Genomic DNA, 25,028 nt, shown 5'->3' with positions numbered 1-25,028 from the left:
CGGGATATAGAGTATGGTATCGTTTGTTTTGTTTTGGTGTGTGTTGTGTTTTGGCAGGTTACTACGTTCAATCCTCATGGATGCAAAGATTCAAGTGTGGGGATGTCTGGCAACATCCCTGGTGAGATATCAAAGAATCCAAGAGATGCTTATGTCCTTGCCAAATCACAGGAGCTGCACCATTATCAACACTTGTTGATTTACTGATCAAGTCCATGTGTCTCTCTATCCTGCATTTTATTTTTTATTTGTCTATTTGGTGGTGTGAACCTTTGTGTTGGGAGTGGTTTTTATGTGTTGAGTCGATTAAGTTGTTATTCGTTTATGGTGTGTAGGTGGTATCTTTCGATTTAGGATTATAAGTTGCACAATACATTGGGGACAATGTATCCCAAGTGCGCGATGCGGTAACTCGAGAGAGGGTTGGTAGGATTGATGATTACAAATACTTTAATTGGTTAAAATTGGAAAAAAAAAATTGAAAAAATATTGAAAAATTTGAAAATATTTCGTAACGATTTTTGCACAAAGTGGAAAATCATAGGTATAATCAAATTGTTGGTTTTCAATTATTATATATATGGGATAATAAAACGGTTGAAGACGCGTCTAATATAGGATATGTGGGTAGGCCCATCCAGTTGAAAGGTTCCTTAGGATTAATATAATATACGTAAATATTAGGAATCTTTTGGGTTCTTGCCTTAGGAACTATAGCAAAACTGAAACTATAGAGAGTATAAGGGATTCTGTTATAAATAAAAAGCTTATAAGCATTTCGATTAAATGGCACATATGTTTCTTTTTATGAAAATATATAAATTTAATCGGAAATATATAAAAGCTTGTTATATAAGAAAGTAATCTCATAAGATTGAAACGAGATTAGGTGGCGGTAAGGTTTTTAAGTGTGAGACCCATAGACGAGTTGTAACAACCTGCACTTTTGTGCGTTGTTACTACTCGCTATAATCGTTACGCCAAGCACCGGAGATTCAGATCATAATGTATCAATATCTATTATAATGCTATATCTCAGTATTTTCAATATCAAATCACATCAAACATACCAACGCTCGCGATGACATCAAGAGAGGACCGATACTACCCTCCTTGATGGCCGTGATGCGTCGCAATATTCGAAAGCGCACTGGAGGTCACGTGCAACCCGATTATCGCAAGGTGAATCGAAATATGGATAATTATGTATGGACCTATATATATCTATAATAATAATAAATAATGATAATAGCTGTGGTGTTGGTGAAGTTAATCGAATCGAATCAATTCAAATCGAAATCGAAAAGTGTTAACGTGTACTGATGTATAATAATAATGATGATAATAAATAAATACAAGTTTATGTACCGACAAAACTATCGCAACACCGAAACAAAACGACGAAGGACCAGTCGATAGCTGGGCCGGCCGAACGGCCAGGCCAGCCGATCGGTTGGGCCAGCCGAACGGCTGGGCCAGCCGATCGCACGGCCTTCCTTTCCCTCCCTTTCTTCCTCCCTGCCTATAAATAGCCATTCACTTCACTTGAACAGTGAAGTGACAGCTCTCGACCAGCCAGGACGTTTTTGCCTCTTTTTCTCTCGATTCTTCGCGATTCTTGTAAGTTTTCAACCCAAATCTTGTACTTTCTTGATCAAAACGCAATCCTACATCTTTCTATCTTTCAAATTCTAATTTTTAACCGTGAAATCAACGGATTTGAGGTGTTCTAAGATGATGTCATCATGGTGTTCTTATGAACTTCATGTTTTGGCCTCATTTCACCAAGAACAACTCAGATCTGGAGGATTTCCACAAGATTTAACAATGTTTTTTTTGTACAAATCTGCATTCAATCATGTGTGAAAGGACTGAAAGATGGATTTCCAACCTTCCTTCAACTCTTTTACACTCAATGCACTTAAAAACCGAAGGAATCAGAGTTGAACCGACTTTTCTACTCATTCTTATTGTTGAGTTGGTTCAAGATCTGATTTCTAATCAAGAACGGGTGATTTTCGGGATTTACAAGGGAAAACCGTCAAAAACCGGCCAAACCTGATGGAACGGGGTGATTCCCGGCCATCAGAACAAGTCGGAAATGTTGGAATTTCAGTTGTTTAGCACGAAAGCACACCGTCTCAGTCAAAACCACCGAAAAACCTTCGAAACTTAGTCAAAAACTTGTTGAACGAACAGGCTAACTGGTCGAACAGGCTAGCCGACCGAACAGGCTAGTCGATCGGTCATGCAAGCCGATCGGACAGCCCCTTCGATCGGACAGGCTAGCCGATCGGACAGGCTAGCCGATCGAACATGCTAGCCGATCGGACATGCTAGCCGATCGGATAGGCTAGCCGATCGGACATGCTAGTCGATCGGACATCCCATCCGATCGAACAGCAGCCTTTCCTACCAGATTACTGCCCAACTTCTTAACACGCTATCCAACGCTTACGCTATCGAACTGTAATCAGGGTAATTTCGGACGTGCACCCCTCAATCCAACCAAGTTGTGTTTACTAGTTAAACACCGACTGTGAGTATACTCGAATCCCTTTTTAATCATATTTTCGGTGTAACATACGTTTACAATGAATCAAGCAAATCGAATGTGTTTAATCAATCAAGCAAATCGAATGTGTTCAATCAATCAATCAATCTATCACTTGCGAATGACTTATGCATAGTTACACGTGATGCTAGTATGTATGCGCTAGGACTTTTACTCGCGGAGTCCCGCCTTAACTAGTATGGATCTGTAGCACCCGATGGGGTCTAGCTTAGGTGTTCGAGCAATCGAGAATCTAAGCCGTAGAGACAAAGCTGGAGCATTAGTCTTGTAGTGCGTATGTTGTGTATCTCGTTATGTATATAGGAATTCGCAGCACTTATTTTTATCTATTATGCTACTATCAAAACTTGTATACTCGCCAGTACCCTTCGTACTGACGTTATTTTCAACGTATGTTACAGGTATATAAGTCGAAGTCTACATCAAATCAAGCTAGGAAGTCTAGAAACCGACATAAAATCTAGGTCGTCGGATTTGTATTGTTCGAGAGGACAAGAAATCTGTGATAACTTATGTGATTGTAATGTTGTTAGTATGGGATAACAAATGTAATAATTATTATCGCAATATAGTTGTCATGGATTCTCTTGAGCAATCTGATTCGCCTAGTGCCGCGCCCTGATGATTCCGCCATCGGTTGGGGTGTGACAGATTGGTATCAGAGCCATAACTATAGGGAATTAGGTGAAGTTTTCTGACTCGACCTAGTCCGGGTTGATGTCTTGGGATTGACCTAGTCTATAGTCTAAGTACCAACAGGCCGACTCATACGAACTCGTTAGGGTTTGTTTGGGCCAAGTTGATACTCTCGATCGAATTTGTTAAAAGTTACAACTTTGTGTGAACACCGCATACTACAGTATCACACGAAGAGCCTTTCCTAAGGCTGGAATGTTACTTAGCCTTTCCTAAGGCATACACAAATCACATATTTTAAAAAATACTCGCCTAACAAAACCGAGTGATCCAGTTGAGACCAGGTGTGAAAACCAAGAACTCTCGATAAGATCACTCACTCAGCGTATCTTTCTAGCACGAGAACTCTTCGTTGAGCCAGGAGTGACATCCGCATCTCGACGAAAGGTCTCCATTTCGAAATTCTAGTGGAACTCTCGGATTTATTCGAAGAGCACAATCACAATTAGGAACGAAGTTGTTAAGTCAGGGGTGAAACCCATACCTTAACCAATTGTTCCACTCTATAAAATGGTTTATAAAAGCTCTCACCAAGGACTCGACCATAACGACGACTCGAGCTACGTGACGACTAGGAGGACGAATGCCAGGAGCTGCATCCCAGTGGAAGCATAAGTCTTCTAGGTCAACGCATGTGCACGAACTTGTTGGGTATAGTTGGGTTACTTGGGTAGTCGACGCCTAAACATCCAAGGCATTCTACCTATTTTGCGCCTATGGTATCAATTACGCTTATGTGTTTACGAATTTAAACATTGCGAATTGCCGATTTCTCGATTTAACAGTTTTCGCTCCTTGTTTTACGAAACGCACAACTCGCACAGCCATCGCAATCTAAAACAACGACCGAATAATCACAACAAAACTGATGTCTAATTACTCGAATTCGCTCTCGCTATTTCTCTCTCCATCACGTCCTCACGAATTCTGCATCGATATCTATGTGTAAAGGTATAATCTACAGTTATATATATATATATATATATATATATATATATATATATATATATATATATATATATAAAACAAATCAATTGTGTGAGAACTTAGGAACCTTGTGCCTCCTATGTGGCTCCTATGTGTTTATATAATACTATATCAAGTTTTGATCGAATCGAATCGCATCAAGAACTCAAAAATCATTATGATCGAATCTCACTCCAAATCCTTCTGTCTAGATGCCTTCCAACAACTCTACCTCGAGAAGGACAGCCAGGAGACGCGCCAAACAAAGTGACAATAAGAGGATTGCTTCCCTTATAGCCAAGGAAATGGCTAAGGTTATCCCTCAAATTGTCACACGAGTGCACTCTATCAGCAACTCTCGAACCCCGAAAGACGTTAAGACGGAACCTGCATTCCTCTACAAACACTTCAAGGCCTGTGATCCAATGCCTTTCACGGGTGAAGGAGGTGTTTCTCAACTACTCCAGTGGTTTGATGCCATCGAGGTTACCCTTCGTCAGAGTAGGTGCCCTGAGGATTTCCAAACTACTTGCGCTACCGGAGTATTTCAATCACGAGCACTCGACTGGTGGACCGCCGAACGTAACAAATGTGGGATCGTCGCAGCTTATGCTCTCTCCTGGGATGAGTTGAAGAAACTCATGAAGGAAGAGAACTGCCCTCCTCACGAACTTCAGAAGCTCGAAGACGAATTTTGGAAAATCAAGCAAGAAAAAGGTGACAATGCTGGCTACACTACAAAGTTCAAACAACTTAGTGTAATCTGCCCAAGTCAAGTTGACACTCCAATGAAAGCCATCGCGAAGTATATTCGCGGTTTGCCGGAGTGTGTGGGTGATTTCGTCGAAGCTGCAAGACCTGCTACCATCGAAGAAGCCTATCAACTGGCTGCAGAGATTAACGACAAACGAGTCTTGAGTGGATTCTTCTCCCAGAATCCAGTCAAACAGGCTCATCAAGCAATTGTCATTGATTCCTCTGGCGAATCTACCAACGGTTCATCTGACAACTCCCATGCGAACTCTTCTAAAGATCCTTCCGACGATTCCTCTGAGAACTCTTCGAAGGATTCTTCCGACGACGCCTCAAGTGAATCATCAGACGAAGCCTCCGACGACACTGCATCATCTCAAGAAGTTCAGCCCAACCGCAAGCGAAAGGAACCCAGCGTGGAAGAGATTCCGAAACCTGAGCCGCTACGATCTGCTCCAGTTCTTGCGGAATGCGCATACACTGGAAGCCATCCCCAGTGCCTCCGGTGTACGTATCATCATCCACCTGGAACAGGCTGCCAGTACTGCGTAACTTGCAACAAGTATGGTCATCATACCTGGAACTGTCACTCAGGGCTGCAGCATTGAAGAACTTTAGCAGCAACCGCATGAGTTTTCCACAACAACGTTACTTTGTTTCTAATGTTGTTGTAATCGTACGTCTTATCGCCGTTACATTTGTGTGGAACCTTATGCATCAAATTGACGCAATATGGATGCTATTTCATCCTCGTATTCGCGCACGAATCTGTATGCTAGCACTATGTACTATATAATGCATTTCAACCCTACTATGCGTTCTTGAGATAAGGTACAATATACGTGCAAGAATCAACTAATCACGGGTGCACACGAGATTATCTTGGTTAGTGCACGGAGATCGTAGTAAATTTCAATGATGCCTTTACGTTCAGGGCATGGTTAAGCGTGGTGGATACGCCGCTGGTACTTCCTATATATAAGCGTCTTGACCATGTCTGACAAAGTGTGACACCTATTCACGGGACGGAGGCGTATGGTGGAAACATGACGGTGTTTCGCCATACTAACCGAAGTCTTGTGAAGAAAGTGCCATGTGGAGTTGGAACGTAGCCCTATTATACTATTTTTGTTATTATTATACTAATAATTATTATTATGTGGATTATTTTGACACACTACAAATCGATCGCAAGGCGTAACAAAACTAAATCGCATCGCTGCGAGACTTTCGTAAGTCGGCGAACGCAACACAATTGCCACATCGATGAACTTGAATAAGTTCACCCCGAAGAGCAATTGAAGCAATGCAAGACTAGTCGTAATTCCATATCGAAACCCAATCGCAGTTCTGCCTGAATCTATCAAGCATCGCACACATAACTCTTTGTGCCTATCTCTGAATCTATCTCGCAAATCGATATCAATTATATTGTGTGAATCGTGATCTCTACTGTGTGAATCATCCTATCGCTCATCAATCATTGCTATCACTCCTAATCTTTTGGTGTTATCAAGTTAAGTAGCACACACGACCCCGCTTCACGAGGTGAAACTTATATGTTTAAAACGGCAACGCTTTAACCGTATCAATGGACCTTCATGGAAAAAGGCCGTGTGGGGCTCAATGTTAGTCAGAATTCTATGATGTTGAGGAATCGAATCAACCTTTGTCTAATCGCTATTAGCCTATCGCTTATCGCTTGCTGCGAATCGTTTATCGCGGATCGCTAGACAAGTGTCGCAAACCGCTCATCGCTCTATGCTTAAACGTTTTTCGCGCAAAGCTCATCGAAACGATACTCCTATCGCTCATTATTATTCGTGTTATCAGTGTTAGGATAACTCGTGTGACCTCGCTTCACGAAACAAAACTAATAAGGCTGGAACATGGTGATGTTTCAACCCTACTAGCAGAATTTCGTGGAAAAGGGGCCACGTGGGGTTAACGTTTGTGGTATTCAATCTAATCAAATCGCATGTCTCCATCGTTCGCAATGCATCAACTGTCGTTTATCGCCCTTGCTTATATTGCCAAGCTAAGTTCGAAAGACGAGTTCATCATTCAGTCTACCCAATACATCTACCGAGACTTGAGTCGACCCATCCTTGTTTGGGTCGAGTCATCGCAATTATGCTATGTCGACACGCATGACACTGACCCGCGAAACGGAAACCATATGGATAGAACATGATGGATGCACCGCTGGTGTCTCCTATATACAAGTGTTTTACCCATATTGTCGAACTTTCGTAGAAAGGTGCCATGCAGGGCCGACCTCAGGATTTAAAGTTTTAACAACTATTAAAAACCCTTGTGAAAACGAGGACTTTTCTTATAAAATTTTCTGGAAATTTTTAACCAAAATGAGATTTCTGGTAACGCTGGTGTAACAATCGACTCAAGATTAACACCAGGTGACGAGAAAATTTCGTAAAATGAGTTTTTCGCCCCAAGATCTTTTAAAAGTAACCCTTCTCATAGCGCTGATGTGGACATCGATACAGTCAACACCGCGCCATGAGAAGATTTTCATAAACAAACAATACCAATTAGTTAGCTTTTCAAGATTCGTATGTGTGTACGTATGTGCCGAACTACTACCCAATCAGTAGTTGTGTTAGCTCAAGATCCGTATTCTACCTACGAGGTTCACCGATTTCGGGTAGACCAGAAACACCGTCCGAACCGTTCACTGATCGGATTTGGGTGATTCCTGTTCGATCAGGAGAACCAAGTAAGGACCGAGTTTCCATGGTTTAACTCGTCATCAAAATACCTCGATAAAGCTACAAAACAATCGAAACGACCAAGTGTGAGACGAATAGGCCGACCTGGTCAAGGTGCCGACCGATCGAATAGTTAGCCGATCGGGCATCCAGTCGAACGACCAGTCAGCCAAACGGCTAGCACTTGGGTCCCACTCAGCCAACCTACCTGAAGCTTAAGTATTGAAAGAAGTGCTAACCGATCGGACTACCAGCCGATCGGATTACTCTTCGTATCGTGGGATACTTGAACTTCAAAGCTTAATCGATTTTCAACATGTTCGACACGTTAGGAATGTCATCCGATCGAACTGTAGTCCGAACGCGTGACATCCTGCTGGGAACTTGTCTTGCTGAAGTACCAATCAGTCGGGTTGTTAGCCGATCGAACGATTGACCGATTGACCGACTGAAGGGGTAAGGATACTTCAATGTTTTCAAATGCTGCAACTAAAACTTCAAAAGTCAAGTCATCATGCGTCCTCAAGAAAGAAACCATCCACTCGGACGACCAAGCCGACCAAGCGGATTGTAACTTCCACGGACAGCCGGCTGATCGGACTACTGACCGATCAACCAGCTGACCGATCCAACGACTCTTATGTGTGTGTCATGGAACTATTTCTACTTGTGTGTGTGTACTATCGCCTTGGTTATGTGTTGTCAATTCGCGCCAGTTTTCGAAATGCTCTCGTATGTGAACTCAAAAAAAAAATCGAACGCTCGCTCTCTTGTCGCTATTACCGAGACTTCCATTCGTATTCAATCACTTTCGACCATACTGGTGGATTAATTTCGGGACGAAATTTCCTAAAGTAGGGGAGACTGTAACAACCCGCACTTTTGTGCGTTGTTACTACTCGCTATACTCGTTACGCCAAGCACCGGAGATTCAGATCGTAATGTATCAATATCTATTATAATGCTATATCTCAGTATTTTCAATATCAAATCACATCAAACATACCAACGCTCGCGATGATATCAAGAGAGGACCGATACTACCCTCCTTGATGGCCGTGATGCGTCGCAATATTCGAAAGCGCACTCGAGGTCACGCGCAACCCGATTATCGCAAGGTGAATCGAAATATGAATAATTACGTATGGACCTATATATATATCTATAATAATAATAATAAATAATGATAATAGCTGTGGTGTTGGTGAAGTTAATCGAATCGAATCAAATCAATTCAAATCGAAATCGAAAAGTGTTAACGTGTACTGATGTATAATAATAATGATGATAATAAATAAATACAAGTTTATGTACGGGCAAAACTATCGCAACGCCAAAACGAAACGACGAAGGACCAGTCGATAGGCTGGGCCGGCCGAACGGCCAGGCCAGCCGATCGGTGGGCCAGCCGAATGGCTGGGCCAGCCGATCGGACAGGCCAGCCGAATGGCTGGGCCAGCCGATCGAACGGCCTTCCTTTCCCTCCCTTTCATCCTCCTTGCCTATAAATAGCCATTCACTTCACTTGAACAGTGAAGTGGCAGCTCTCGACCGGCCAGGACGTTTTTGCCTCTTTTTCTCTCGATTCCTCGCGATTCTTGTAAGTTTTCAACCCAAATCTTGTTCTTTCTTGATCAAAACGCAATCCTACATCTTTCTATCTTTCAAATTCTAATTTTTAACCGTGAAATCAGCGGATTTGAGGTGTTCTAAGATGATGTCATCATGGTGTTCTTATGAACTTCATGTTTTGGCCTCATTTCACCAAGAACAACTCAGATCTGGAGGATTTCCACAAGATTTAAGAATGTTTTTTTTGTACAAATCTGCATTCAATCATGTGTGAAAGGACTGAAAGATGGATTTCCAACCTTCCTTCAACTCTTTTACACTCAATGAACTTAAAAACCGAACGAATCAGAGTTGAACTGACTTTTCTACTCATTCTTAGTGTTGAGTTGGTTCAAGATCTGATTTCTAATCAAGAACGGGTGATTTTCGGGATTTACAAGGGAAAACCATCAAAAAACCGGCCAAACCTGATGGAACGGGGTGATTCCCGGCCATCAGAACAAGTCGGAAATGTTGGAATTTCAGTTGTTTAGCACGAAAGCACACCGTCTCAGTGAAAACCACCTAAAAAACTTTCGAAACTTAGTCAAAAACTTGCTGAACGAACAGGCTAACTGGTCGAATAGGCTAGCCGACCGAACAGGCTAGTCGATCGGTCATGCAAGCCGAGCGGACAGCCCATTCAATCGGACAGTCTAGCCGATCGGACAGGCTAGCCGATCGAACATGCTAGCCGATCGGACATGCAAGCTGATCGGATAGGCTAGCCGATCGGACATGCTAGTCGATCGGACAGCCCATCCGATCGAACAGTAGCCTTTCCTACCAGATTACTGCCCAACTTCTTAACACGCTATCCAACGCTTACGCTATCGAAATGTAATCAGGGTAATTTCGGACGTGCACCCCTCAATCCAACCAAGTTGTGTTTACTAGTTAAAACTTGTATACTCGCTAGTACCCTTCGTACTGACGTTATTTTCAACGTATGTTGCAGGTATATAAGTCGAAGTCTACATCAAATCAAGCTAGGAAGTCTAGAAACCCACATAAAATCTAGGTCGTCGGATTTGTATTGTTCAAGAGGACAAGAAATCTGTGATAACTTATGTGATTGTAATGTTGTTAATATAGGATAACAAATGTGATAATTATTATCGCATTATAGTTGTTATGGATTCTCTTGAGCAATCTGATTCGCCTAGTGCCGCGCCCCGATGATTCCGCCATCGGTTGGGGTGTGACACGAGTAATATAATTGAACTTAAAGAATCATGATTTAGGGCGTGGAGACCGGCGGTTGGGTTTAAGAGGACCGTATATCTACAATCTTAGTTAATGTGTGATTAGACCTGTTAATAAGATAACCGAATTACTTGGAAGCTAATGATTTGATTGTGATTCCATTGCAAATTATTTTTCAGGACGAAAAAAGATAATTGTGGGGATGTGATGTAGATGATGAAACCCGAGTGTTAAAGTGATTATCTTATGTGTTTTAGTACGTTTTAGGCGATTATGTGCTTTGAATGTGTTAACTACGAAGTTTGTGGTTTTATAGGTAAATTACGTAAACCGGTGAAGTTAGAGCACATGGTAACAAAGAGGAACTATCGAGGATGATAAACAATGCGAAAGATATCATTTGGTAGATGTTTCGGGGTCGAAGAGATAGCGTGAATGTGCAAGAAACGTGAAACAACGAAGTCTAGGGGCTTGTATGTCATTAGTTGAAAGTGAAACGCAACAAATATGAAGCCAATATTCGCGTAGTAAGCTACGATTGTAAAACCATAGCCTACGGTTGATGTATGTAGACAAAAAGGTGTCCAGTAGATTCAAAACGTAACCTACTATACATCATGCATAGCATACGGTAAAGAGCACATGTAATTCCAGCCATTGTGGATCATAAGCTACAGTCCGTAGACCGTAGCCTACGGCAGAAGGAAGTCAGCATCACACATGTGTTTCTTAGGGAAAGATTTAAAATGGTTTAAACCCTAATTCTCATAATAAATGTGAACAGTGGATACGCAGACAATGGTTGGACGAATTTTTCGGATATAATAATATATCTTGCACATCTTATCAGAAGACATCATCATTCTCATATACACGCACATGCTGAATGATTTTTAGGAGGGAACAAAACAATAGTGGGCACCAATATTTATGATCACCACATCATTCAGTTTAACACACTTCTTGGGACGAATGTAGGAGACACCAAACACATATTTTGGGATCTTTTCACCACCATTGATCATATCTTTCACTACATCAATAACGAAGTTGATGATTTCAACCGCATATCAAGTTTTTGTCGATCAATCGAACGAGAACAAGATGAGCGAGTAATCTTTTTATGGTTTCCTCCGGGTGGAGGATTCTTGTAAGTTAACTGAATTTTATGTGTTTAAACTTATTCGTGGATACGGTAATCTAAGCATTCGATGCTTGTTACCTTTGGATTTGATTGATTGATTGTAATGGATTGATTTTATTTGAACTTTATTTCCAATTCATTCAATTCCCGAGATTTCTAGTAATTAGAATATATTTTATAGGGACTAGGGTTGGTAATTTCAATTGATTGATTATATGATAACTTTCCGTTGCTTTACAATCGAAGTAAGCAGTCTTTAGGTAATCAAAACCAATTAATTGAATTAATAATCATGTTTATGTGATTGTCACGATTAAACATATAATTGAAGTTGGCTTTGAATTTAAAATCCAGAGGAACCATTGTTTTCTCCAATTATTTACAACTTGATTTAGTATTTCTTAGTTTAATCAAACTCTCAAACAAACAAAGTTTACATTATTGCAATTAGTTAATCGGTACTTAATGCATAACACTTTCCACCAGACTCCTCTGTATTCGATACCCTACTTACCCTAGCTACCTAGGTTAGTTAGGTTTTTGTATGACCCATTCGACAGTCATCAGGTGGTGTGGGTAGAGGTGGATTTTGGTCGGTTTGTGGAGATATTGGATGGTGAGAGCAAGAAAATCGAAAATGCATGCCATGTGTGGTTGCAAAATTCTTGAAATTTGTGTTATCAAATTCTCCGCCTATATCACACTTAAAAGTTTGGATTTTCATTTTAAATTGTGTTGCAATATATTTATGAGAATCGGTAAATCTAGCAAATGTTTCAGATTTATATTTTAGGGATAGACCCATGTGTATTGAGTGAAGTCATCGATTAAAACCATATAATATTTGTACCCTGCATGACTTAAGATAGGTGAAGTCCACAAATCACAATGTATTATTACAAAAGGTAACAAAGTACGAGTCATTGAATCAGAAAAAGGTAAACGTTTATGTTTAGATAACTGACAAGACTGACAAACAAACGAGGTTTTATTTTTATTGCAAGAAATAAAATGCTTTGCTCGAAGAAAGTCCATGACATGTTGACCGGGGTGTCCAAGTTGGTTGTGTCAAGAGGATGATTCTTGAGTTGAGACAAAACACGCGGTTACCGCTGCTGTTGTGAGCGGGTAGAGATTACTCGTACTATTGTGGCGACTCAAGATCATGCCATCCTTGAAATCCTTCACAGAGAATCCAAAAGGGTCAAATTCGATGGAAGTGTAATTATCAGTATTAAATTTTCGCATAGAAATGAGATTTTTGATGATTTTAGGATTGAACAAAACAGATTTAATGTGTAAAAGTTTTGAAGGTGTATTGATGATGGTGGAGCCCGAACCAATAACCGGAAGTTTATTGCCATTTCCCACTAGTATTGACGCAACTGGTGAATTAGAGGAAAAAGTAGTTAATTTACCTTGATCATTAGTGACATGAGCCTCAGCACCAGTGTCAAAATTCCATGGATCATTGTCAGTAGTGTCGAGGGAAAGAGTGTGGACTGCATCAGCATGTTGGGTTGGTTGGAGAGGGTCCACTTCTGTTAAATAGGCTTGGGCTGAACGAGGCACATACTGATTTAAATGAGTGCTTTCGGGCCGGGAGTTGGCTGCCTTGCGTCCCATGGTTGAGCCCATCCTTGTGTTGGGTAAGGATAAGGATGGGGAGCCTAGTAGGGAGGAAGTGCAGCCCAATAAGCCGGTGGGCCATAGGAGTGCATACCATAACGGGATGGTTAGGCCTGATAAGCCCATTAGGCCTGGTTGTTTCGGAGGTGGGCCGCGGTTACCGCTGCTGTTGTTGTTGGGCCTGGCTGGTCGATTGTTATCATGGCGTGGGCCGGAGTCACGCCTTGGGCCATTGGGCCTGTGTGAAGGGTAGTCACGGTTGGTAGTAGGTGGGTTGTTTGAATTGGCAGAAGGTGTGGTGAGGGTAGCGACCACTGGGGTTGGAGGACGAGATTCCCGTGCCGCAATACGGCTTGCCTCTGACTGAAGGGTTTCACAAGCATCGTCGCATGAAGGCAGGGATTGATTCAAAATAGATGCAATGGTGTCGTACTCACGTGGTAAACCGCGGATGAGATGGAGGACACATTGGTTATCGTTTAATGGGGACCCAATGGCTGCAAGTTAATCCAAGATTTCCCGAATACGTTGACAATATGCTTCTATAGATGGTGTGTCGACTAAAGTCAGATTTGTGAGCTCGTGTTGAAGAGTTTGTGCGCGAGATCCTTTATTGTTTAGGAACAATTTCTTGACCCGTTCCCAAGCCGCTTGGGCCGTAGATTCAACATCCAAGACCCGAACCAGGAGATCATCAGAAAGAGTTTCGTAGATCCATTGCAAAAGGACCGTGTCTATCTTCTCCGATGATGCAAATTCCTCCGATGTTTTACCGGTGCCGGCGAACCGTCAATGTGATTGAGGACTTTGTACCCATTGTCATGAGGTAAAAAGAGTTTAACCCACGACGGATAAGAGACTTTAATACCGTCTAATACACGCACCTTGTTTTGAATGTTGGTGACGGTATAGACGGGATGAAGTGTTGTCTTGTCTGGGGGTGGGGGGTTGACTTCAACCTTGTCGCCCATGATGCAAACAGAACAAGGGAATGAACAGAAACGAAGCAAACAGGAAAAAAAGTGAAGGGATGGCGGCAAGATCGAGATCAGGCCAACTGACTTGATGCAATGTACATTGGTATAATTCCTTGAATTATTATTGAGGCTTAAACAGCCAATATATACGAACATTATAGAGGGAATTGAGGAGATAATAAAGGAAAGGATATATCTACACCTAATCTAATAATTACCAATAATCACAATAATTACAAATTGATTTACAAAGCATATACCAATAATGTCAAGATAATAATATCAAGAGATATTATCAGCTAACATTTTCTTAGATCTACAAATATTAGGTAAGCCTACGAGATTCAAATTTAATAATCAGTAGCTCGTATTAATGTTATATGAGAATGATACACATGGCTTTAGCCTTCAAAGATGTTACCACATTTGATGTTTGACAAATATGTTACATATTATTTTTTCGTACTGTTTTTGAACTTTGTTTGTATCTCAATCTACGTATTGAATATTTTAATACTAATAAATACCGAAAAAAATCAGATATCGCTGCTGAGTAGTCACATTACCAAAAGGCTAGTTATTTTCCCATGAAAAGTAATTGAACTAGAATTTCCATTGTTTGCAAAACTGTATACCCCATTACATTTTTTAATCTTATAAATGCACTATCTGCTTGTATCAAAATACTTTACAATATCTTTCTCCCTTTTAATTAAACTTGAACAAACACATTTAACTTTAACAACTTCATAGGTATAGATTTTGATGCTATATATGATTTTAGTTATCGTGTGTGTGGGGGGTTGTTAATTCGACACTGGTGTTTTTGTTTTATTTTTATTTTTATATGTAATATATATTACAATTACTCGACAAAATTATGAGATTTTTGAACATCGACCCAAGGATCTTTTAATTTTATTTAGAAAAAATTAATCAATCATGTTACATCTAAGATACACATTGAAAAGCAAAATAGAAATGAGTATGGATTTCGAATAAGCATCTCATATATTCTTTATAATGGTTATTGGGAAATTAAAAAAAACATTACATTTTCCGGATTATGATTAACTCAAAATCTCATTGTAACTGTTAGTTTTATCATATGCAATGACATGTTTTCTTTACCAGACTTAACAAATATATATGTCAGTTTTCTTTGCCTAAACTTGTTCAAACGTACGTAGTGTTTTTATGAGGGAAGTTAAAAGAGAAATGCCCCATCACCTAAAATGCACTTTAAGAAAATGTTCAGAATTAAAGTAGAAACTAATAGAGACATACCCATCACCTATGTGAGACAAATAGGCATAAATTTACCACGTACATTGAAAAGGTAACTGCATCCATGCAATGCTAACTCAATAAAGATGTTTAAAAAAAAGATGTTGAAAGTAAAACTCAACTGCAGAGAGTATAAGGGATCCTGTTATAAATAAAAAGCTTATAAGGCTGCACGGGGTGCAGTCGGTAACCTCATTCGGGGAGGGATTTTGCCGATAGGCAATGTGCCGCCGTTCATTCGGTGAGTGAGAGAGGGGGATGAAACCGGTGGCGGCTCACCGAGAGAGAGGGAGGAGAGAGAAGGTGCAGGTCCAATCACATCTTTTCTTTCTTTTTTTTTTTTTTTTTTTTTAAAAAAAACAATTAACCTAAGAGGGGAGTGGCGCCATCAAATGGGGGTGTTAGGGGAGTTTAAGAGGGGAGTTGACGTGGCACACGGGGATTGGTTTGGCGTAAGAGAGGGGACTCACCTATTAGGTGAGCACCCCCTTCACCCTAAGCATTTCGATTAAATGGCACATGTGTTTCTTTTTATGAAAATAAATAAATTTAATTGGAAATATATAAAAGCTTGTTATATAAGAAAGTAATCTCAAAAGATTGAAACGGGATTAGGTGGCGGTAAGGTTTTTAAGTGTGAGACCCATAGACGAGTAATATAATTGAACTTAAAGAATCATGATTTAGGGCGTGGAGACCGGCGTTTGGGTTTAAGAAGACCGTATATCTACAATCTTAGTTAATGTTTGATTAGACCTGTTAATAAAATAATCGAATAACTTGGAAGCTAATGATTTGATTGTGATTCCATTGCAAATTATTTTTCAGGACGAAAAAAGATAATTGTGGGGATGTGATGTAGATGATGAAACCCGAGTGTTAAAGTGCTTATCTTATGTGTTTTAGTGCGCTTTAGGCGATTATGTGCTTTGAATGCGTTAACTACGAAGTTTGTGGTTTTATAGGTAAAATGCGTAAACCGGTGAAGTTAGAGCACATGGTAACGAAGAGGAACTATCGATGATGATAAACAATGCGAAAGATATCATCCGGTAGATATTTCGAGGTCGAAGTGATAGCGTGAATGTGCAAGAAATGTGAAACAACGAAGTCTAGGGGCTTGTATGTCATTAGTTGAAAGTGAAACGCAACAAATATGAAGCCAATGTTCGCGTCGTAAGCTACTATTGTAAAACCATAGCCTACGGTTGATGTATGTAGACAAAAAGGTGTCCAGTAGATTCAAAACGTAACCTACTATTCATCATGCATAGCATACGGTAAAGAGCACATGTAATTCCAGCCATTGTGGATCGTAAGCTACGGTCCGTAGACCGTAGCCTACGGCGGAAGGAAGTCAGCATCGCACATGTGTTTCTTGGGGAAAGATTTAAAAGGGTTTAAACCCTAATTCTCGTAATAAATGTGAATAGTGGATACGCAGACAACGGTAGGACCAATTTTTGGGATATAATAATATATCTTGCACATCTTATCAGAAGACATCATCATTCTCATATACACGCACATGCTGAATGATTTTTAGGAGGGAATAAAACAATAGTGGGCACCAATATATATGATCACCACATCATTCAGTATAACACACTTCTTGGGACGATTGTAGGAGACACCAAACACATATTTTGGGATCTTTTTACCATCATTGATCATATCTTTCACTACATCAATAATGAAGTTGATGATTTCAACCGCATATCAAGTTTTTGTCGATCAATCGAACGAGATGAACGAGTAATCTTTTTATGGTTTCCTCCGGGTGGAGGATTCTTGTAAGTTAACTGAATTTTATGTGTTTAAACTTATTCTTGGATACGCTAATCTAAGCATTCGATGCTTGTTACCTTTGGATTTGATTGATTGATTGTAATGGATTGATTTTATTTGAACTTTATTTCCGATTCATTCAATTCCCGAGATTTCTAGTAATTATGATATATTTTATAGGGACTAGGGTTGGTTATTTCAATTGATTGATTACATGATAACTTTCCGTTGCTTTACAATCGAAGTAAGCAGTCTTAGGTAATCATAACCAATTAATTGAATTAATAATCATGTTTATGTGATTGTCACGATTAAACACATAATTGAAGTTGGCTTTGAATTTAAAATCCAGAGGAACCATTGTTTTCTCCAATTATTTAAAACTTAATTTAGTATTTCTTAATTTAATCAAACTCTCAAACAAAGTTTACATTATTGCAATTAGTTAATCATTACTTAATGCGTAACCCTTTCCACCAGACTCCTCTGGATTCGATACACTGCTCACCCTAGCTACCTAGGTTAATTAGGTTTTTGCATTACCCATTCGACAGTCATCGGGTGGTGTGGTAGAGGTGGATTTTGGTCGGTTTGTGGAGATTTTGAATGGTGAGAGCAAGAAAATCGAAAATGCATGCCATGTGTGGTTGCAAAATTCTTGAAATTTGTGTTATCAAATTATCCGCCTATATCACACTTAAAAGTTTGGATTTTCATTTTAAATCGTGTAGCAATATATTTATGAGAATCGGTAAATCTAGCAAATGTTTCAGATTTATACTTTAGGGATAGACCCATGTGTATTGAGTGAAGTCATCGATTAAAACCATATAATATTTGTACCCTGCATGACTTAAGATAGGTGAAGTCCACAAATCACAATGTATTATTACAAAAGGTAACAAAGTACGAGTCATTGAATCAGAAAAAGGTAAACGTTTATGTGTAGATAACTGACAAACAAACGAGGTTTTATTTTTATTGCAAGAAATAAAATGCTTTGCTCGAAGAAAGTCCATGACATGTTGACCGGGGTGTCCAAGTTGGTTGTGTCAAGAGGATGATTCTTGAGTTGAGAAAAAACACGCGGTTGCGGGAGCATTTGTTGTGAGCGGGTAGAGATTACTCGTACTATTGTGGCGACTCAAGATCATGCCATCCTTGAAATCCTTCACAGAGAATCTAAAAGGGTCAAATTCGATGGAAGTGTAATTATCAGTATTAAATTTTCGCATAGAAATGAGATTTTTGATGATTTTAGGATTGAACAAAACAGATTTAAGGTGTAAAAGTTTTGAAGGTGTATTGATGATGGTGGAGCCCGAACCAATAACCGGAAGTTTATTGCCATTTCCCACTAGTATTGACGCAACCGGTGAATTAGAGGAAAAAGTAGTTAATTTACCTTGATCATTAGTGACATGAGCCTCAGCACCAGTGTCAAAATTCCATGGATCATTTTCAGTAGTGTCGAGGGAAAGAGCGTGGACTGCATCAATGTGTTGGGTTGGTTGGAGAGGGTCCACTTCTGTTAAATAGGCTTGGGCTGAACGAGGCCCATATTGATTTAAATGGTTGCTTTCGTGCAGGGAGTTGGCTGCCTTGCGCCCCATGGTTGAGCTCATCCTTGTTTTGGGTAAGGATAAGGTGGGGGGGGGGGGGGCAGTAGGGAGGAGGTGCAGCCCAAAAAGCCGGTGGGCCATAGGAGTGCATACCGTAAGTGGATGGTTAGGCCTCATAAGCCCATTAGGCCTGGTTGTTGGGAGGTGGGCCGCGGTTACTGCTGTTGTTGTTGTTGGGCTTGGCTGGTCGATTGTTATCATGGCGTGGGCCGGAGTCACGCCTTGGGCCATTGGGCCTATGTGAAGGGTAGTCACGGTTGGTAGTAGGTGGGTTGTTTGAATTGGTAGGAGGTGTGGTGAGGGCAGCGACCACTGGGGTTGGAGGACGAGATTCCCGTGCCGCAATACGTCTTGCCTCTGACTGAAGGGTTTCACAAGCATCGTCGCATGAAGGCAGTGATTGATTCAAAATAGATGCAATGGTGTCGTACTCACGTGGTAAACCGCGGACGAGATGGAGGACACGTTGGTTATCGTTTAATGGGGTCCCAATGGCTGCAAGTTAATCCAAGATTTCCCGAATACGTTGACAATATGCTTCTATAGATGGTGTGTCGACTAAAGTCAGATTTGTGAGCTCGTGTTGAAGTGTTTGTGCGCGAGATCCTTTATTGTTTAGGAACAATTTCTTGACCCGTTCCCAAGCCGCTTGGGCCGTAGATTCAACATCCAAGACCCGAACCAGGAGATCATCAGAAAAGTTCCGTAGATCCATTGCAAAAGGACCGCGTCTATCTTCTCTGATGATGCAAATTCCTCCGATGTTTTATCGGGTGCCGGCGAACCGTCAATGTGATTGAGGACTTCGTACCCTTTGTCATGAGGCAAAAAGAGTTTAACCCACGACGGATAAGAGACTTTAATACCGTCTAATACACGCACCTTGTTTTGAATGTTGGTGACGGTATAGACGGGATGAAGTGTTGTCTTGTCTATGGGGGAGTGGGGGGGGGGGGGTTTGACTTCAACCTTGTCGCCCATGATGCAAACAGAACAAGGGAATGAACAGAAACGAAGCAAACAGGAAAAAAAAGTGAAGGGATGGCGACAAGATCGAGATCAGGCCAACTGACTTGATGCCATGTACATTGGTATAATTCCTTGAATTATTATTGAGGCTAAACAGCCAATATATACGAACATTATAGAGGGAATTGAGGAGATAATAAAGGAAAGGATATATCTACACCTAATCTAATAATTACCAATAATCACAATAATTACAAATTGAGTTACAAATCATATACCAATAATGTCAAGATAATAATATCAAGAGATATTATCAGCTAACATTTTCTTAGATCTACAAATATTAGGTAAGCCTACGAGATTCAAATTTAATAATCAGTAGCTCGTATTAATGTTATATGAGAATGATACACATGGCTTTAGCCTTCAAAGATGTTACCACATTTGATGTTTGACAAATATGTTACATATTATTTTTTTCATACTGTTTATGAACTTTGTTTGTATCTCAATCTACGTATTGACTATTTTTATACTAATAAATACCGAAAAAAAAGATATCGCTGCTGAGTAGTCGCATTGCCAAAAGACTAGTTATTTTCCCATGAAAAGTAGTTGAACTAGAATTTCCATTGTTTGCAAAATTGTATACCCAATTACATTTTTAATCTTATAAATGCATTATCTGCTTATATCAAAATACTTAGTTACACCAATATCTTTCACCCTTTTAATTAAACTTAAACAAACACATTTAACTTTAACAACTTCATAGGTATAAATTTTGATACTATATATAATTTTAGTTATCATGTGTGTGTGGGGGGTTACTTCGACACCGGTGTTTTTATTTTTATTTTTATATGTAATATATATTACGATTACTTGACAAAATTATGAGATTTTTGAAGGTCGACCCCAGTATTTTTTTTAATTTTATTTAGAAAAAATAAATCAATCATAATCATGTTACATCTAAGATACACATTGAAAAGCAAAATAGAATTGAGTATGGAATTCGAATAAGCATCTCATATATTCTTTGTAAATGGTTATTGGAAAAAAAAAATTACATTTTCCTGATTATGATTAAACTCAAAATCTCATTGTAACTATTAGTTTTTTTTTTCATATGCAATGACATGTTAGCTTTATGTATGTGACCCAACCCAAACTTGAAATTCGGACGTTGAGTTAGAGACATCCCAAACACTGAAAGAACCGACCATAGTGGAAAAGAGTTAGGTCCGTCATTGGTGACCGTTACTAAATTAAAAGTTTTAAGGAAAACATATGTATAAAGATTGTATGAATTGCAAGTTACAAGAGAAAGAAACATAAATTTGGAAAAAATTACAAGACTTAACAAATATGTTTCAGTTTTCTTTGCCTAAACTTGTTCAAACGTACGTAGTGTTTTTATGAGGGAAGTTAAAAGAGAAATGCCCCATCACCTAAAAGGCACTTCAAAAGGGTAAACATAATGTTATGAATTAAAGTAGAAACTAAAACAGACATACCCATCACCTACGTGAGACAAATAGGCATAAATTTACCACGTACATTGAAAAGGTAACTGCATCCATGCAATGCTAACTCAATTAAGATGTTTAAAAAAAAGATGTTGAAAGCACATATTTACCGATCATGTCTGCAGGTGTCTTATTGTTGCTAAATCTTCCGGTTGGTATTCCAGCAGGGAAATCTTGTCCATAGGGAGGAAAATTTGCTTTAACTACAGTTTTTAGATTGTTGTTGGCCCCTTGATCTACAATGGAGTCCCCAAACGCTATAATTGCGGGCACAGTCACACCTTCGGGTAGAATAATTCGTGCTTGGCCATGATGACCAAGCAAAAGAGGAGAGGACAAGAAAATAATTAGTGAAAACGAAGAGTAAGAAAGCTTGATAGGAATAAGAGGCTGCATCATGTATGACGAGTACATGTCAAGGAAACAGTTGCCTAGAAAGAAACTTGTATAAGTTCAAAGAAGTGGGAGTTGAGCTAGCGATCCATCTACACTAGAATATATGACATATATATACACATATACTTCCATCTTTGTCCTGTACATGTAACATTTAATGAAAACTGTTATATTAAAAAATTGTTAAATAGATTAATATTGAAAAACTTTGATAATGAATGCTGAACAAGATATAAATTATGACCAAAATTAAATATTAATTTATGACAATACACAATGAGTCACAAAAATGACACAATGTCGCAATTATAGAAAATACACAATAATAAATTAAAGACACAATGATAATAAACAAAATTTCTAAAATCTACAACCTATAAATCCAAAAGTGAAACTTAAAGTCTCAGATCATAGAGTTCGATAAGATGGTTCTAATGCCGCTTGAATGAAGTCAATCGGAGTCCATTTGATACCCTTTGTACGACTTCTTATTTTTAAAAACCTTTGCATTTGATCCTAAACCATAATTTCTGATAGGTAAACAGACTTGATCACTGACTTAACTTAAAGTGTGTTAATAAAAGGATGAGTAAATTACAAAAATCGTCCTTTATGTATGTCACTTATTGCAAACTATGTCTTTTGTCTTCAACAATTACAGAAAACGTACTCGATGTTTGCAAACTCTTGCAAGTTATGTTCTTTAACCCTAACTTAGTTAATTTTTGCAGTTAAATCTGACCAAATGAACCCCACATGAGGGTATTTTTGTGGTTAAATCTGACCAAATGGACCCCACATCATAGTAAAATGACCAAAATACCCTCATGTGGGGTCCATTTGGTCGGATTTAACTACAAAAAATTAACTGAGTTAGGGCTAAAGGACATAACTTGCAAAGGTTTGCAAACATCGAGTACGTTTTCTGTAATTATTGAAGACAAAATACACATTTTGCAATAAGTGACATACATAAAGGACGATTTTCGTAATTTACTCTAAAAAGATATATTGATTATGAAGTTATATTTCTGCTCTCTAAAGGTATATTTATGAACCTTTAAAGAATTCGTACATATGCATACTAAAACAGAATTAATTTTCTATCGATTCATCCCTGACAATTTTAAATTTAACCTCTGAGATATTTTTATTTTCTTCCACATATTTTCACATTTGTTGCACTACTAAACAAATTGGTATCACCAACAACGTCCATCACTCGGTACAAGTTTTTAAATAAGGATCGCTATTAGCCTATATTTCATCAGTTTTGGTGGAAACCCATGTAATCCATCTGTAAATGAGGATATGATTTCCAATGAGACAACCACCTAGGCTTTTCAAGCGTTTATCGGAGTGAGGCCACTACCAATGGGCTTTGCATCGAAAACTTGTTGGTAAACGTTAACAATCCTATTCATGCTCAGGCTTTTCAGGCAATTGTCAGTGTCGGGCCCTTAAATAAAGGGCTTTTTTTGTTGGTAATCTTTCTATCTACGGATGGCAATTGAATCCTTGTGTTTCCACAGTTGGCTATTCCAAGCTTAAAAATGGCAACCTCCATGTATTTCAAAGATCATTGTTTGGTTGTCGTTTGTGAGAATAGTTAATATCTATGTCGTGTAGATCCTTGTTAGCAACTTTCTTGGAATTGGTGGTCTTGGAATTTAAACATTGCATCATCGGTGCATAGTATGTCCTAGGCGTAGCAAATGTTGGATAATCTTGACATGACGGGTCGACGGGTACGGGTCGTGGGTTACGGATCAACTGGGTCAGCTGGTTATTTAGTGGTTTATTTATTAATTAAGTATTAAAATAAGTTTGAATAAGTTAGTCAAAGTGAACGTTTGGTTTGTAGTTGGAGTCTCACGATTCTTTAGGAAGTTTCCTTTTGAGTCGGTGCTAGCACGTGTTGCTGTAGTTAGTTTACTGTTTTGAATGAGTCTTTGTGTACGTTGCATGTAAGCCCTATATAAGGCTACATTGAGTTCTTTAATAAAATAAGCGGCTTTTCTATTTCATTCATATACTTCTTTTCTTTAATATACAAAAGCAGCAGCCCTTTTAATTTTCTTTTTATTGTACGAGAGTTGTGAGTGTTTGTGTTAACCAAGGTCTGATCCAACATTTGGTATCAGAGCCTAGGCTCAAACCTGGTTCATTGAAAGAGAAAGAAAGAGCTGGATCTTGAGTGATCAGCAGCAAGTCAGTCGCATGTAAGCAAGTTTTGATTGAGCAAGATATTGAAGCAAGAAGGCAGCAAGTTAAAGAACAAGACAACAAGATATAGAAGCAAGAAACGACAAGGAAATAGAAAGAAAAGCAAATTGCAGTAGGTAGCAAGAAAGAAAAAGCAAGATTCAAAGAAGAAAAAAAGAAAGTGAAGAATGGCGATGGTACAAGCAAAAGATGCTGGGTCGATGTCTTACTAAGTTCCGACTTTGACCGCAACTAAGTATCTGGTATGGGCAAAACAAGGTTAAATCCATCTTGGATGCACCTGGTCTTTTGGAGACGATCAAACCGAGGGCATTAGGTGTAGAACCAGACTCGAAGAAATCAACACAAGCACTCACCTTCCTATTTCAAGCTATACCAGAGGAAATGATGTTGCAAATGTCGAGTCACACAGACCCGAAGGAAGTGTGGGATGGCTTAAAAACACGATACTTGGGTGTCGATCGAGTGAGGGTGGCTCGAATTGCAACATTGAGAAGAGAGCTTGAGGGTTTGTGGTTGAAGGAAGGAGAACTCGTTGATGATGGTGCTTCTAAGGTGAGCGGATTGGTTTAAAAGTTGAGGGGTCTCGGGCAAGAAATTGAAGAAGAAGAAATGGTGAGAAGGCTACTTGATGCAACGCCAAATCCTATCTTCAAATTGTAACTTCAATTAAGCAATGCTTCAATTTGGACTCAATGCTCTTTGATGAAGCGGTTGGAAGGCTTAAGGCGTATTAAGAAAGACGAAAAAGCCATGATGAAAAGGAAGAAGAGCAAGGCAAACTTTTGATGGCCGAACAAAAGTATAGTGAACATGATGGAAGAGGAAGAGGTCGTGGAAGAGGCTATGGTAGAGGTGAAAGGGGTCGAGGAAGAGGCTCGGGTCAAGGTGATAAGAGTGGATTTAGATGCTACGAGTGTGG

At 39.4% G+C, this 25,028-nt stretch overlaps 1 protein-coding gene across 1 annotated transcript in view; it reads right to left on the bottom strand.

The window, feature by feature from the left end:
- LOC110865905 (GDSL esterase/lipase EXL3) overlaps window positions 1-21,950 on the bottom strand; it is a 66,999-nt gene extending 45,049 nt beyond the window's left edge. Inside the window, exon 1 of the mRNA XM_022115239.2 lies at window positions 21,595-21,950. Coding sequence (XP_021970931.1) covers window positions 21,595-21,898 — 304 coding nt within the window. The 5' untranslated portion in view covers window positions 21,899-21,950. The remainder of the gene's footprint in view (window positions 1-21,594) is intronic.
- Between the last annotated feature and the right edge of the window lie 3,078 nt (window positions 21,951-25,028).

The sequence above is a fragment of the Helianthus annuus genome, chromosome 6 (assembly GCF_002127325.2).
Source record: "Helianthus annuus cultivar XRQ/B chromosome 6, HanXRQr2.0-SUNRISE, whole genome shotgun sequence".
Lineage (NCBI taxonomy): Eukaryota > Viridiplantae > Streptophyta > Magnoliopsida > Asterales > Asteraceae > Helianthus > Helianthus annuus.
This window is presented reverse-complemented; position numbering and strand designations above follow the sequence as displayed.